The sequence below is a fragment of the Podarcis cretensis genome, assembly GCF_951804945.1.
Source record: "Podarcis cretensis genome assembly, chromosome: Z".
NCBI classification, from domain to species: Eukaryota; Metazoa; Chordata; class Lepidosauria; order Squamata; family Lacertidae; genus Podarcis; species Podarcis cretensis.
Genome location: NC_137184.1, coordinates 25,791,186 through 25,804,682, shown reverse-complemented (window position 1 = coordinate 25,804,682; position 13,497 = coordinate 25,791,186). Strand labels below are relative to the sequence as shown.

General features: G+C 42.6%; 1 protein-coding gene across 3 annotated transcripts in view; it reads right to left on the bottom strand.

Annotated features, from left to right (window-relative positions):
• Nucleotides 1–13,497, bottom strand: part of COL4A6 (collagen type IV alpha 6 chain) — a 173,505-nt gene that overhangs the window by 101,934 nt on the left and 58,074 nt on the right. For all 3 annotated transcript variants that reach the window (XM_079961593.1, XM_079961592.1, XM_079961594.1), the window contains exon 4: nt 8,559–8,642. In XM_079961593.1, the coding sequence (XP_079817719.1) occupies nt 8,559–8,642 (84 nt within the window). The remainder of the gene's footprint in view (nt 1–8,558; nt 8,643–13,497) is intronic.

Here is a 13,497-nt window from a genome sequence, read left to right as displayed (position 1 = left end):
GTTTCAAGAGTCATCCTGACCAAACACCCAGATGTTTGAGAGCAAGATACGACCAGCAGCGCCTGCTCCTCAAGATGTCTTGGCAAACATGCTCTCCAGGCTTGCAGAACTCTCACCACAACCTACACGTACACGGATCCTGTCTTTATTGCACAACTGCAATGGGGTAGGGTAGCAGCTGCAATGTACAATTTTTATTTCACCACTATAGGCATGCACACATATCCAGCTAATGGCTGGGACTCCTTGTACTGAGTGGGAGGAAATGTACACTAATTGCTTAATGCCCCATTTGGCAGCAGTGAGCATTTTTGGAAATTAGAAAAAAGGTCTTGATGGTTGTTAATAAAAACAACATTGGCATAGCAATTTTGTTTGACTTACTATTACCTCATTTTCACCTGAAATTTTGCCAAATACATGTTGAATAACAGCTAACAGATGGTCGGGACTTCTTTACTTTGAAGATAATTGTAACCCCCAAGTAAAACAACAGTATTACTCTCTCCCCTCCCACCCCACTTTTATGTTTACCCATTGGGAGAAAAAGATATCATGATTCTTTTATTGGCTATCTTAAATCTCTCTGACAAACACTAACATTTGCTATGGATTAGAAGATGTGCATTATCAGAAAAGGTTATCTTATTGGGTTCTTTTTTTTTTTTTAACAATGCAATTTCCTAAAAGATTTTTTTTTAAATGCAGCAACATTGACTGTGTTCAGACAATCATATATTGACTCAGTAACCTGAGACCTGAATAAGCCTTTTGCCCACAGACACAGACACTTTGCATGAGCAAAAAAGAAACAACTTGAGATGTCTTCAGTTAACAATAGTTTCCTGGTTCATCCAAGAAACTGTGGTTACCAGCTTTGAAACAAGCCAGGATATTAAACCATTGTTTGAATTTGGTTTAATATCCCGGCTTTTTTCTAAAGCTGGTAACCAAAGCTTTGTGGCTTGATTAAAAATGAGAAACTGAATAACTAGAGGCTTCCTGACCTAACTGCATCTCCCTTGAAGGGAAAAGCAATTGGGTTCCATGCATAGAAGATGGGACCTACTTTTGAGAGTCCCAATACCTATTCTTGAAAAGCAACTGAAGGGAGGTAGAGGACAAATGAATTAGGGGGAAATGAAGTTCAAAACCAGAAAAGCAGTTAAGGGAACAGGCAGGAAAACAGTTTTGGGGGGATTCTGGGATGAAGGAAAGGGGGGCAATGAAGCAAACAGATTAGGCTAGGAGAAACAGCTGCACAGCTGCACAACAGTCAGGTTGTAAGCTGACAGGTGGCTTTAATTGGTGACTCAGATAGCTGGACCCAGGCACCTTACTCCACTGAGATGGGTCTTAGAGGATTGGCCCCATGTTTGCTGCACTGCAGTGCCCTCATGCAATATTGTGGGTATTGCACCTCAGCAGAGCAGCTGGTGCAGGTGAGCAGAGGAATAAATGAGCCTAGCTGGCTGCCTCAGATGTTCTAAGCCAGGGGTGGGGAACCTCTAGCCCGCACCTGGCACAGGTTTCAGTTTGGCCAAGAGGACATTTTCCCCACACCTGATGTCCCCACACCTGATGTCATGTGTAAGAATGCAGCTGCAAAGGAACAACTGGTAGTCTGGGAACTCTCTGGCACAACCAAGAGGACGCATTGCCAAGGCTGATTGGTACTTAAAGTGTACCTTCAAAGGGGTTCACTTTCAGCAGTCCCCTTGTGAGTTTATCGCTGTCACATGACATTACAATGATGGTAGGTGACTGGCAGGTGGGTGGTAAAAATGGCCTGGAAGGGGTGTGGGAGGTTGGGGTCTGGCCTATTTATCAGATCAAGTTCTGCACCCCTGTTCTAGGTTTTGAGAGAAGCTCCTGGTATGCATTTGGATCTTCTTCAAATGCCTGCTAAATGCCAGCCAGTTACAGAAAGCATGCTGCTCCTCTGTTAAAACAATCCCACTGGCTACTGGTCTGTTTGGGGGCACAATTCCAAGTTATGGTTATGACCTACAAAGACCTCTATGGCTTGGCCCCAGGCCTGAAAAATCACATCTCCCTCCTAGGTGCTAAGGGTTAACACCTTCTTTCAGTCCTATCAACATCAGTGACGCAGTTCAGTAGTAACTGCTGTGGCTGCTCCCATATCATGGAATTCGCTCCCAAAAACAGGTAAACTGGCTCCCCCTTTGTTGTCCTTCAGTCCTTCAACATGTCTTTGGAAGCTAAGGTGCAGATGATGTTGATTACTGGGCAAACTGAATTTTATGGCTGCTTCTAAATGTGTTATGATGTATTTTAATAATTGTTTTTAACCAGTCCCCCCCCCCCCCAATTACTTTGTATTATATAACAATGTTTTCGAACGTAGAATCCCAGCTGGGAGAAAGGTGGGATATAATAATAATAATAATAATAATAATAATAATAATAATAATACAGCTGTAAATAACTAAATTAAAACATTTCCTTAGATTTGAAATATGAGGTGTTCCATATGCGCATATTATGGAGCAAAGAACAACACAACATGCCATGGAACATGCAGTTTTAGGAATATTATTAAAATTCAGAAAAGCTAATAATTGGATACAACAAAGATGAAAAGTTACAGATGTAATAGAAAAGGATGTGAAGTTAAAATGGTTATATGCAGGACAGGGGGCAAGAAATGACTCAAGCTGATAGAATAAAGCAATGTTCGCATGGAGACCCTACAATTTCAAAAGACAGGGGGCATCACCACCCATGTGGTGGGTGGATGATCTACAACTAATGTAGAAACAGAGCATGCTAGAGAGAACTTGAACAAGGCATCTATCCAAAGATGGACATGAAATGCTGAAGAAGAAAAAAACAAATGTACCAACAAAGGGGTGTGAAGCAAGTGTGCATGCTGACAGTAGGGCTAGGGCCAGGCTGTGGGGGCCCACCCCACCTAATGCATTTTTTCAATATTGGGGCAAGGTCACCTGACACCCCCCTCCCTTATGGCTGATTAAAAAAGATCATTCAGAAGCCACACAGGCTCTCTCCCCCTGGCAGAAGATAAGAGGACATAACCCACCTCATTACAAATTGTTCAGTTCCTGAGAAAATGTTGCATTGCCAAAGACAGAGAAGAAATTAAAGCGAAGTTCACATGACCTGTACTTTTTTGGGCTGGGATAGGATGTAAGAGGACCATATAGAACATTTCCAGTGATGTTTAGAGAAGTTATCTTCCCAGATAAGAGAGCAGGCCTCGGGAGATTGGGTATGGGAGAAGGAAGGGCAGGGGGAGGTGAGGGGCTGCTCCAAGCTGTGCAAGCATTGAAAAATACATGACAGAACACAGAGCACCATGCAGGATGCATCGCCAGCTGTGTGGGTGAGCCTGTGCAAAGCCCCTTCCGTTCCTTAATGGCCCCAAAAGAGCAGAGTCAGGGGGAAACCTTCCCACTCCCTCCTCCGCAAGGCTTGTCTAGTAATACGCTCACCAACTGCTTGAAGAAGAAGTGGGGGCGAAAACAGCAACAGCAACAGCTCAAGGGCTAAGCTAGCCTAAGGCTACAGGTCAAAGAGCGAATGGCAACCAGGTGGAAAATCTGCAACATTCCTTTTGCAGCTTCTGCTGATTGTTTCTTTCAGAGCACAGCTTTAATTAAGCTATCTGGTTCTCATCTACAAGCACCTTTCACACACAGGGAGAGTATCTGGAATTTCCCACTGCACCAAATGCAAACCCTACCATCAGCTACAACAGGGGCAGGAAACCTGTGGAACTCCAGATGTTGTCGGGACCCCCCCCACTCCCATCAGTCCCGACCATTGCATACATCAACATCTGGAGGCTCCCAGGTGCCCACTCTTGGCCCAGTAAGAAGAACCAAGTGGTCCTATGGGCTTTGTTCCCAATTTCTTTACCATGCTGGTTAATTCTTTGGACAATTCCACCCACACAAATGCAGAGCATTAGCAATGGTGAAAGAGCGGGATTTCAACCTACACTTCTGGGTGGAGGTTCTAATCTGCATTAATGGCAGTATTATCATTATCATTATTATTTATTAACGGAAGCTATAAAACTTCATGCAGACTGGTGGGCAAAAATCCTGGCCGTTACTTTTGATGCCGTAAACAACAGTGGGAAGGTTCCAAGAATATGGAAGGATGCGATTATTATTCCAATTCATAAAAAGGGCTCGACAGATGACCCGGGAAATTACAGGAATATTAGTTTATTGTCAATAATTGGGAAAATATATGCACGGTTCTTGTTAACTAAGCTTACCAAGTGGGCCAAAGAGAATAACCTGATTGGGCCTGAACAGGCTGGTTTTAGACCGAATCAGTCAGCGGTTGATCAAGTCTTAGTTTTATACCACCTTGCCCGGAAATATTCCGCCCCAAATAGAGGCCAACTTTGTGCGGCCTTTATTGATTTAAAGGCCGCTTTTGACAGCATCCCCAGAGGATTACTTTGGGGAAAATTAGCACGATGGGGAATAGACAAAAGACTTTTGTGGCTAATAACTAAATTGCATGACGGCTCGGCCGCCAGGGTGAGAATCACTCCGGCCGGCGACCTCTCAAATTCGGTAACCATCAATAGAGGTGTTCGTCAAGGATGTATCCTTGCGCCGACCCTTTTTAATCTATTTATAAGTGATATGAGGGCGCCTCTGATAGATTCTCAAGAAACGATCCACGCCCCTCGTCTTGCCCAATATCGTTGCCCCCTTCTACTCTACGCAGACGACGCAGTGATCCTATCTTTTTCAAGAATTGGCCTTAGGAGGGCATTAAAAATTTTCGATGTTTACTGCAAATCAAATTTTCTTACAATTAATCATGCCAAGTCCAAAGTCCTAATTTTCACTAAGAGTCGAAAAACCTATAATTGGAGAATAGACGGAAAAGCCATTGACCAAGTCTTTAAATTTCAATACTTGGGAGTCCTTCTCCAACACAACATGGGCTGGAAGGTCCATCTTGCATATGTATTAAATAGAGCTAAAGCCCTTTCCTTTGCGCTACTGCGTTTTTTCTTTTCAGATGGGGCTTTCCATATTCCATCAGTGTTAAAAGTTTTCAAGGCAAAGGTGATTGCAACAATAGCATATGCAATTCCAATATGGGGGTCTTTTGTTAATCTAACCCAATTGGAGGTAATCCAAAACCAGCTTCTAAGAAGGTTGCTAAAATTACCCAGGTGTGTAAGCAATACTGCTATACGACTCGAACTAAATGTTACATCTCTAGAAACCACATTATGGAAATGCATCCTCTGTTACTGGTTGGCATTATGGCATAAACTTCCAAATCTCCACTTGATACAGTGTCTCTGGAGAGATGACTTCCCTAGCCCTTGGGCAAAAATAATACATGGGAAACTTGTGTCTTTAGGATTATCTCCATCTGAACTACTAAAATTGGATTTAATCTCTGCCAAGAGAATTATAACTCACAAATTAGAGGAGATGGATTTACAATTTAATATTGCGACAGGTGGTGGCACCTGTTCGCCGATAAACCTTGGCTTAACACCTCCAACGAAACTTCCATCTTATTTAACTACCTTATCTGTGGTGATGCACAGGTATGCCTTTATAAAGGCTAGATTCAATGTTTTCCCATCAAATGTGTTGGGTAACAGACTCTCCAACGGACATATCTCACTCCTCTGTGACTGTAAAAGTGGATCTATAGAATCGTTATATCATATAATCTTCTGTTGTCCATTACATTCAGCTTTACGGTCCAAGTTTCTGGCCCCATATTTATCGAGAATTGCTGACAGACCTCAGGAAGCCCAAATAATATACTTATTAAACGACGAAGACACAAGTAGATCCCTTGCAGTCGCTAGATACCTGATTAATGTCTTATTTCAAAAGAGGAGAAATGGATCACTGTATGACTCTGACAGCTTAGCTAAACTTAAGAACCATCAATAAGTGCCAGAACTAAGACGCATATCTCCCAAAATCCGAGGGATTTGAATTTCGCTTTACATAGAGGGAGCTTATTGTGTATAGTGTTTACTTAATTGAAGTAAAATTGGTTTTATATGGGTGTTTTAACTTGGATTTTAACTGTTTAAATTGTATTGTTTATGGATAAATTTTGATGTATTGTTTTCAATATGGGCCAATGGCCGTAATAAATCAAACTGAACTATTATTTATTAAATTTTTATACTGCCCTTCATCCAATGCTAGTTCTACTTACAGTAGACCCAATGAAGTTAATGGACATGACAAACTTAGGTCCACTGACTTCAGTGGGTCTGCTCTTAGTTGGATGCTCTGCACTTGCAAGGAATTGATCCTTCAGTGTGGCAGCACCTACACTTTCCCTGCCCATTGATGTTAGGCAGGCACCTTTACTATATTGTTTCTGAAGCCTGCAAAAAACTTTTCCATTATGCAACCCACATGTTAACATGCCACTTTTTTACATAAACTCATAAATGGCTTTAATGCTTGGTCTTACTGGTGTTATTAATGAATATTTTATACTGTCTTTCTAAACCACGTAGAAGTTTTTGTCAATTAAAAATATTTTTTTGTCAAATTAAAATAAAACAATCATACAGTGTAGTTAATCTAAACTAGAAGAAAAGTTTCTGAACTTTTCCTTGGGGCCACACTGGAGAAGGCAGGCAGGAGGGCATTGAAGTATGAGGCTCACTGCATCTTTGTTGTTATGCTAAACTATGGTTTCAGTGATACCTGAACTGAGCTAATTGCACGCTTCCATGCTGCTATAAAAGTCCCCTCCAATTCTTGTTTGGGGGGGGCTGGAATTTCTAGGGAAGGGTCTTGCTCCCCACCATGTCACCCCCAAAATTTTAAAGCAATGACTAGACCTAATAGTTTAGAACCCACAAGAAATAAAAGTAAAAGTTCATCCAAGTTCCCAGGTCAGTTGTTAAAACAAATCAAAATCTTTGTGACATCTTCACAAAGGATAAAACCAAGAGTTTGAACTGCAAGGTCAACAGCGATGCGTCCAGTTCAAACAATCCAGCTGAACCCAAGCAATGGAAAGAGACAGGATGATGACACCCAGTACATCCGTCAGTGATTACATCATTCGTCAGAAGTTTTGTTCAAGGAGATGGACGTGATTTGGACCAAAGCAGAAAGGGTCTATTACAGCCTGCCCCAACCAGCTATTTTGGATTGCAACACCCATCAGCACCAGCCAGCACAGCTGCACGATGCTGGAGCTGATGGGATCATGGCCATGCTGGCTGCAGCTGATGGGAATTGCAGTCCAAAACATCTGGAAGGCACCAGATTCTGGAGGACTATAAAGTAGCATGGTGCAAACACCAGGTGTGCATGTTAAACTAGAACATGTGAGATCCACACACTGGGTACAAGCAGGGAACCGCTACTCTTGTCGACAAAGAAGGGTTTAGCTTTCTGTATGCAAGGAATGTTTTGCCATGAGGCAGCATTTTAAATACCCAACCTTCCAACTTTCAGTCCAAAGTGGATCAAAAAAGAGAAAAGAAAAAAAAGAGTCCTATTAGCCACTAAACTCCATATATAAACTAGGCCTGAACGAGATTTCCAGGAACATGCAGAAAGAGGCCCACACTACTTTAAAGAGCCATGGCTTCCCCAAAAGAATCCTGGGAACTGTGGTTTGTTGAAGTTTAATGAGAGCTATTAAAGGTAAAGGGACCCCTGACCATTAGGTCCACTCGTGACTGACTCTAGGGTTGCGGCGCTCATCTCGCTTTATTGGCTGAGGGAGCCGGCGTACAGCTTCCGGATCATGTGGCCAGCATGACTAAGCTGCTTCTGGCGAACCAGAGCAGTGCACGGAAACACCGTTTACCTTCCCGCCGGAGCGGTACCTATTTATCTACTTGTACTTTGACATGCTTTCAAACTGCTAGGTTGGCAGGAGCAGGGACCGAGCAACGGGAGCTCACCCCATCGCAGGGATTCGAACTGCCAACCTTCTGACCGGTAAGTCCTAGGCTCTGTGGTTTAACCCACAGTGCCACCCGGCCGTCACACAACTAGAGTTCCCAGAGTTCCCAGGTAAGAAGGCTTGACTGTTTAAGCCACTCTGTCTGGGTGTTGAGGTTCTCCTAACAACTCTCAGCACCCCTTAACAAGCTACAATTTCCATAATTATTTTGGGGGAAGTTATGACTGTCTGAAAGTGGTTTGAAACTGTTTTAAATGTATCAAGTGGATGGGGCCAGAGGGAGAAATAAGATGAGCACTGGGTCCTTCAAAGGTGACATCGAAGCTCACAGAGCCAGGGACTTTGAAATAATACAATATGTATTTTGTTCTGCAGTGAACTGGCTGGCTCTGCTGCAGCTTTGGTACAGAGATTGTAAGGTTTAAGTCTTCTATGTGAGATTTCAAAGTTTTGGCTGGGCCTGGTGTTCTCCTGCAGCTGTTCTTCCTCACTCTCCTCGCCTTATGAATCCACTAGACAGGGTCTTAAGCATATTAGCTCTGTTTTCTTTGAGAGAAAAGACAGCTGTGATAAGAAACCTGGGCACTGTTTCCCTTCACCAAAAAAAGAAGAAAGATTCAACTTACCCGACCACCTTTCTCTGGAAAGCACTGGCAGCCTGCACTGCAGTCTCGACCCCCACAAGGTCCATTATAAAATTTCTTCCCGCCCTGTATGGAAAAGGACAAAAAATAATAATTAGCTAACATTTTCCCTTCCAAATTTTTCCTCAGTTATACAGCACATAAGAAATGGTTTGTTTCATTTCCATTCTGACATGTTTGCAATGAGCTTGAAAATTCACTGGATCGCAAATCTATCAATTTGTACCTTTAAAAAAACACCTAGATCATACTCTGATAAACAGAAAGATATGAAGGTTCCTGACTTTAAAGAATCAAAAAGATTTTTTTATACTGCATACAAATTCCTCCCCCCAAATAATACGTAAATCACAGAACACTTAATTGCAGCAATGCAGTGGCGTAGCGTGGGGGGTGTAGGGGGGCCGGCCGCACCGGGCGCAACATCTGGGGGTTAGGGAAATCCACGGGTTAGGGGGTGCAAATCCACGGGTTAGGGGGCGCAAATCCATGGGTTAGGGGGCGCAAATTACTTGCCTTGCCCCGGGTGCTGATAACCCACGCTACGCCACTGCAGCAATTATAGCCCTAAAATCCTGATGACATAAATAAAACCACTCACAGCAGGACACAGTGCCCTAAAACACTAAAGCGCAAAGTTGAAGAATTTCAATACAAGCAACACCTCCATCGCTGGAGTGCATGTAAGCCTGCCCTGTCCTGTCCCCGCCATTTTCTGGTGCCGAACATGGCGCATACATGCATGGTCAGGCATGCATCATATGCACACAAATTGAGAGTTGCCTGCATACACTTTACAGCAAGTCATTGTGGTGATAATCATGATTTCATGCTAAGCCACACTATCCTTTCTACCAGGGATAACCATTGTGGGGACCACCAGGTGTTGAACTATGACTCCCATCAGCCCCTGTCAGCATGACCAATAGTCAGGGACAATAGGAGTTGTAGTTCCACAACATTTGGAAGAGACCACTTTAACTACCATACCTTAAATCATTCCCACTTTTTATTTTTAAAGAGCAGTTAATGTTGTCATTTTTATCTTAAGGAAAAACAGCTACATTGGATCCCAATCTTGACTGGGGCATACACTGGATTTCCAGTGAAAATCCACAACACCTATTTGACCCCAAAGTTGTTGTTTGTACCTTTGGGGCCAACGCAGGGGGCCAGAGGGTAAGCATGTGGAGCATGGGTAGGAAAACTAAGGCCCGGGGGCCAGATCCGGCCCAATCGCTTTCTAAACCCGGCCTGTGGATGGTCAGTGTGTTTTTACATGAGTATAATGTGTCCTTTTATTTAAAATGCCTCTCTGGGTTATTTGTGGGGCATAGGAATTCGTTTTCAAAATATAGTCTGCCCCCCCCACAAGGTCTGAGGGACAGTGGACTGGCCCCCTGCTGAAAAAGTTTGCTGACCCCTGGTGTGGAGGATTGCCCTGTAAATTGAAACTAGTATACTGTACTGAAATCTTAACATTTGATGTTAAAGGTTGGGAACACTTGAATTGGTTTTATTATGAGTGCTATGCATGGATATTTGGCAGCGCACTTGTACACCAGTTCGTTAAAAAAAGGGGAGGGGGGAGAATCCCCTGTGATCATATTGTTTGAATGCATTTTTGTGCAACATTTATTCTGCTTTTTACAGTTACATACATCAACTGTTGGTTTGGGAAACATTTCTTCTTTTTGGAAGCTCCAAGCTTTGTTAGCAGGTCTAGAGCCAGCTCTGTCATTGGGCAGAGTGAGACAGATTCAGGTGGTAGATGCTAACGGGTAGGTGCTAAGGGGCACAAAGCAGACAGAGCTGTGTGTGATATGCAATCTGCATTGTACCCCCATGCAAAGCTGGTATCATGGGAGAAAGCTTCAAGTGACAATACAGTTGGCTTTTGGTACACAGAACGGAGGAGTTACAATCTTGTCCTTGGCCTCACGCAGGAAAATGGCTTGAGCAGAGAAAGAAATCAAAGCAGTTTTCTTTGGAAATGTGTTTATTTGCCCAAGCTGTTCCCTGAATAACAAAATCTGATTTTAGCCACAGAGAGTTTTGTAAGCTGTTTATTTTCTATTTGATAGCATGATGTCACTTATACCCTTTTACCATTGCTACTTGATCTGGTTTTGTTTCTTGTGATTTTCTTGTTCCTGTCTTTGTATGTGCTGTTATTTTGTCAAACTGTATTGTGTGCCACCTTGGAAATTGTATTTAAAATATTAGAAAGCAGGTTATAAATCTTTATTCATTTCAAAGACCAGAAGCTTTCAGGGTCTACGGGCTCAGATTGCACAGATTCACTAACCTAATTTGCTGCTGCCATTCCAGAGCAGCTTATTTTGCATATATGTATTTCATAAATATCTGAATCCACTCACAAATGTCTTCGTTGTTCAACTGATTCCAAACCAGTGCGGAGCAGGCCCAAATCAAGTGTTTCCACTGAAAACATATTAATGATCAGGAAAAGTGTGGAAGGGAAGTCATATGGTATATGTATACATGCTGTATTTAGTAGGAAGTTGTAAGTGGGACAGGGGGAGGGGAGGGGGTTAAATATGCTCTCTGTTCCTGTTTTTGAAAATGCAAATAAAAATTAAAAAGGGGGGACAGATTAATGATCCCTGTAAAATGTTATATTCACACCCCACTTCTAAGTTTCCTTTCCTTTCCCTGCACCAAGAGGTCATTCCGCTCACTTGTGAATGAAAGAAACCCGAGAAGGGGAGGAAGCACGCTGGAGCCAGTTGGCGGAAGACCAGGTGTTACATGTCACACAAGTTATTTTATTTACGGGAAGGAGACGACATCAGACACTCCCAAATTACTTAAATAGCAAACGGCCCTGCACTTAATACTAATGTGGTCGACTTTCAAAGTCTGCTCTTAGCTTTCTAGAATGGATCCCGATTTTGGGGAGGAAACCAAATGTATGCATGGTAAATCCAGAAGAACGTTCCAGGCATCACTGCACTCCTTTGATTCTTTTTATAAAATGCATTCTACTCTGAGGCATCTGCGCTTTGTGTGTGCAAGCGGTTAAGCGTATTTCGGTAGGCAACAGTTCCAACCATTCAACCACATTGCATTTCATCATTCAAAATAGATGACAGCTATTCTTAGGGCTTCTAGTGTGGCCTGTCCTTTGACCATGATTAAGGCTGTCATCTGATACATAGCTGCCTGAGCACAAGCCCCATTGAACTGAATGAGATTTACTTCTGAGTGGACATGTGTTAAGATTGCACTGTAAGGGGATGGGCTGCAGAATTTGAGCTCCCTGCCAATAACAAATCCTCCTCGCTTTCCTTCTACTGGCTTTAACCATGGTGTGACCCTGGTTAAAAACCCAGAGTGACACCTAATTAAAACTAACCATACAAAGGTCAGTGTTTGCTGCAGCTGATGGGAGTTACAGCCTAAAACATCTGAAGGTACCAAATTTGTGAAGGCTGCTTAAGATCTACACCTTAGAAAGACAAGGTGCTACAGAAATCAGGGCAATATTTACAGAGGCAAGCACCATAGGATACATTCTTGTGTGAATGCAATTTGAAAAACAGTGGACAGTTTTTTAAGTTTAGCATGCTTTCCTTTTTTGCACTGATGATGTACCAACACCTTCAGGAAAAACAGGAACTTGTCCTCTTTTTGGGGAGGGGTACACTGTAGAGATGGCCTCAGTCTTCAGGTCCGAAGATGAGGCAGCCCCATTCAACAATTTGATTATCATCTTAACCAAATATATTATGGGTCTGTGGTTTCTCAACAAGATGAAACCACAATCCTCAGACCTAGTGAACTTGATTGGGCTACATCAGGGATTGGGCTACATCAGGGAGAAACTGCATGAAAAGATACTCCTGAAATTATGATTCAGATGCATCTCTGTCAAATTTCAAAGGTCAAAATTAGACCAGATATTAAATGTGCCCATGTACATACATGTATCACTTTAATAAGGGCATCTGGTGGTGATGGTGTGTATTTCAGGATGGTGGGTATTTCAGTGTGAGGGGAGGGAGGAGGCTCTTATTGTTGTCGCATAGGCCTTTCCTATGATGGTATCCTGCTTATGGAACCCCCTCCCCCTGGAAGCGCAGTTGATGCTGACTCTTTTTGTTATGTCAAAACCTAGTATTTAAATATTTGTTTCAATTCCCTCACAAACCCTGCCCCCTTGAAGGAAGGGCAACAGAAAGAAGAATTGATTTGGGTCATTGATGGTAAAAACAACAGAATTCAGATGTTCCCTTACCATGCAGATTTACCCTAATTCTTTTAGACATATAAAATTAATGATCTGCCTTTTGGGGGAAATAACTTGTACATTGCATGTCTCCAGATGGATGGAGGATCCATAATGCTTTTAAGTCATGTTTGTTTCTTAAACTAGAGACTTAAGATGCCCAACATTCACCATCCATGCCAACTCATGGATGTCCTGATTCATATTGGTGTGGTCCTACTGGTCCTGTTCTTTCTTTCTTTTTTGTTTGTGCAGTATATGGTATGATGTAACTCGCTACTACTACACTTTGGGGTTGCTAACAATGGTCATTATGTTACAATAAAAAACAAGAAGTTGAGCATTTATTTGATACTAAAATCAAGCTTCTAAGCTCAACAAAGTCATGAATAAATGGTGCAGTGCTTTGGAGTTGCTTCACCAGTAATTTCAGTATGTAGGGAAGGAACTCGTAGGATCAAATGCTGCTGGAAGAATGAGGATGATAAGCAACTCTCTGGACCAGCATTCCAGCCATGTCAATGCCACTATTGTAGTCTAATTATCAGTAGATTTCCAATGCAAAAGGTGTGCTTCTTACACTCCCTTCATTGAGGAGCTGTCACTTGAATGGACTAGGGTCTCTCTGAAAACTTTCATGTCCCCAGTTGATGTAATCTTCCCCACCCC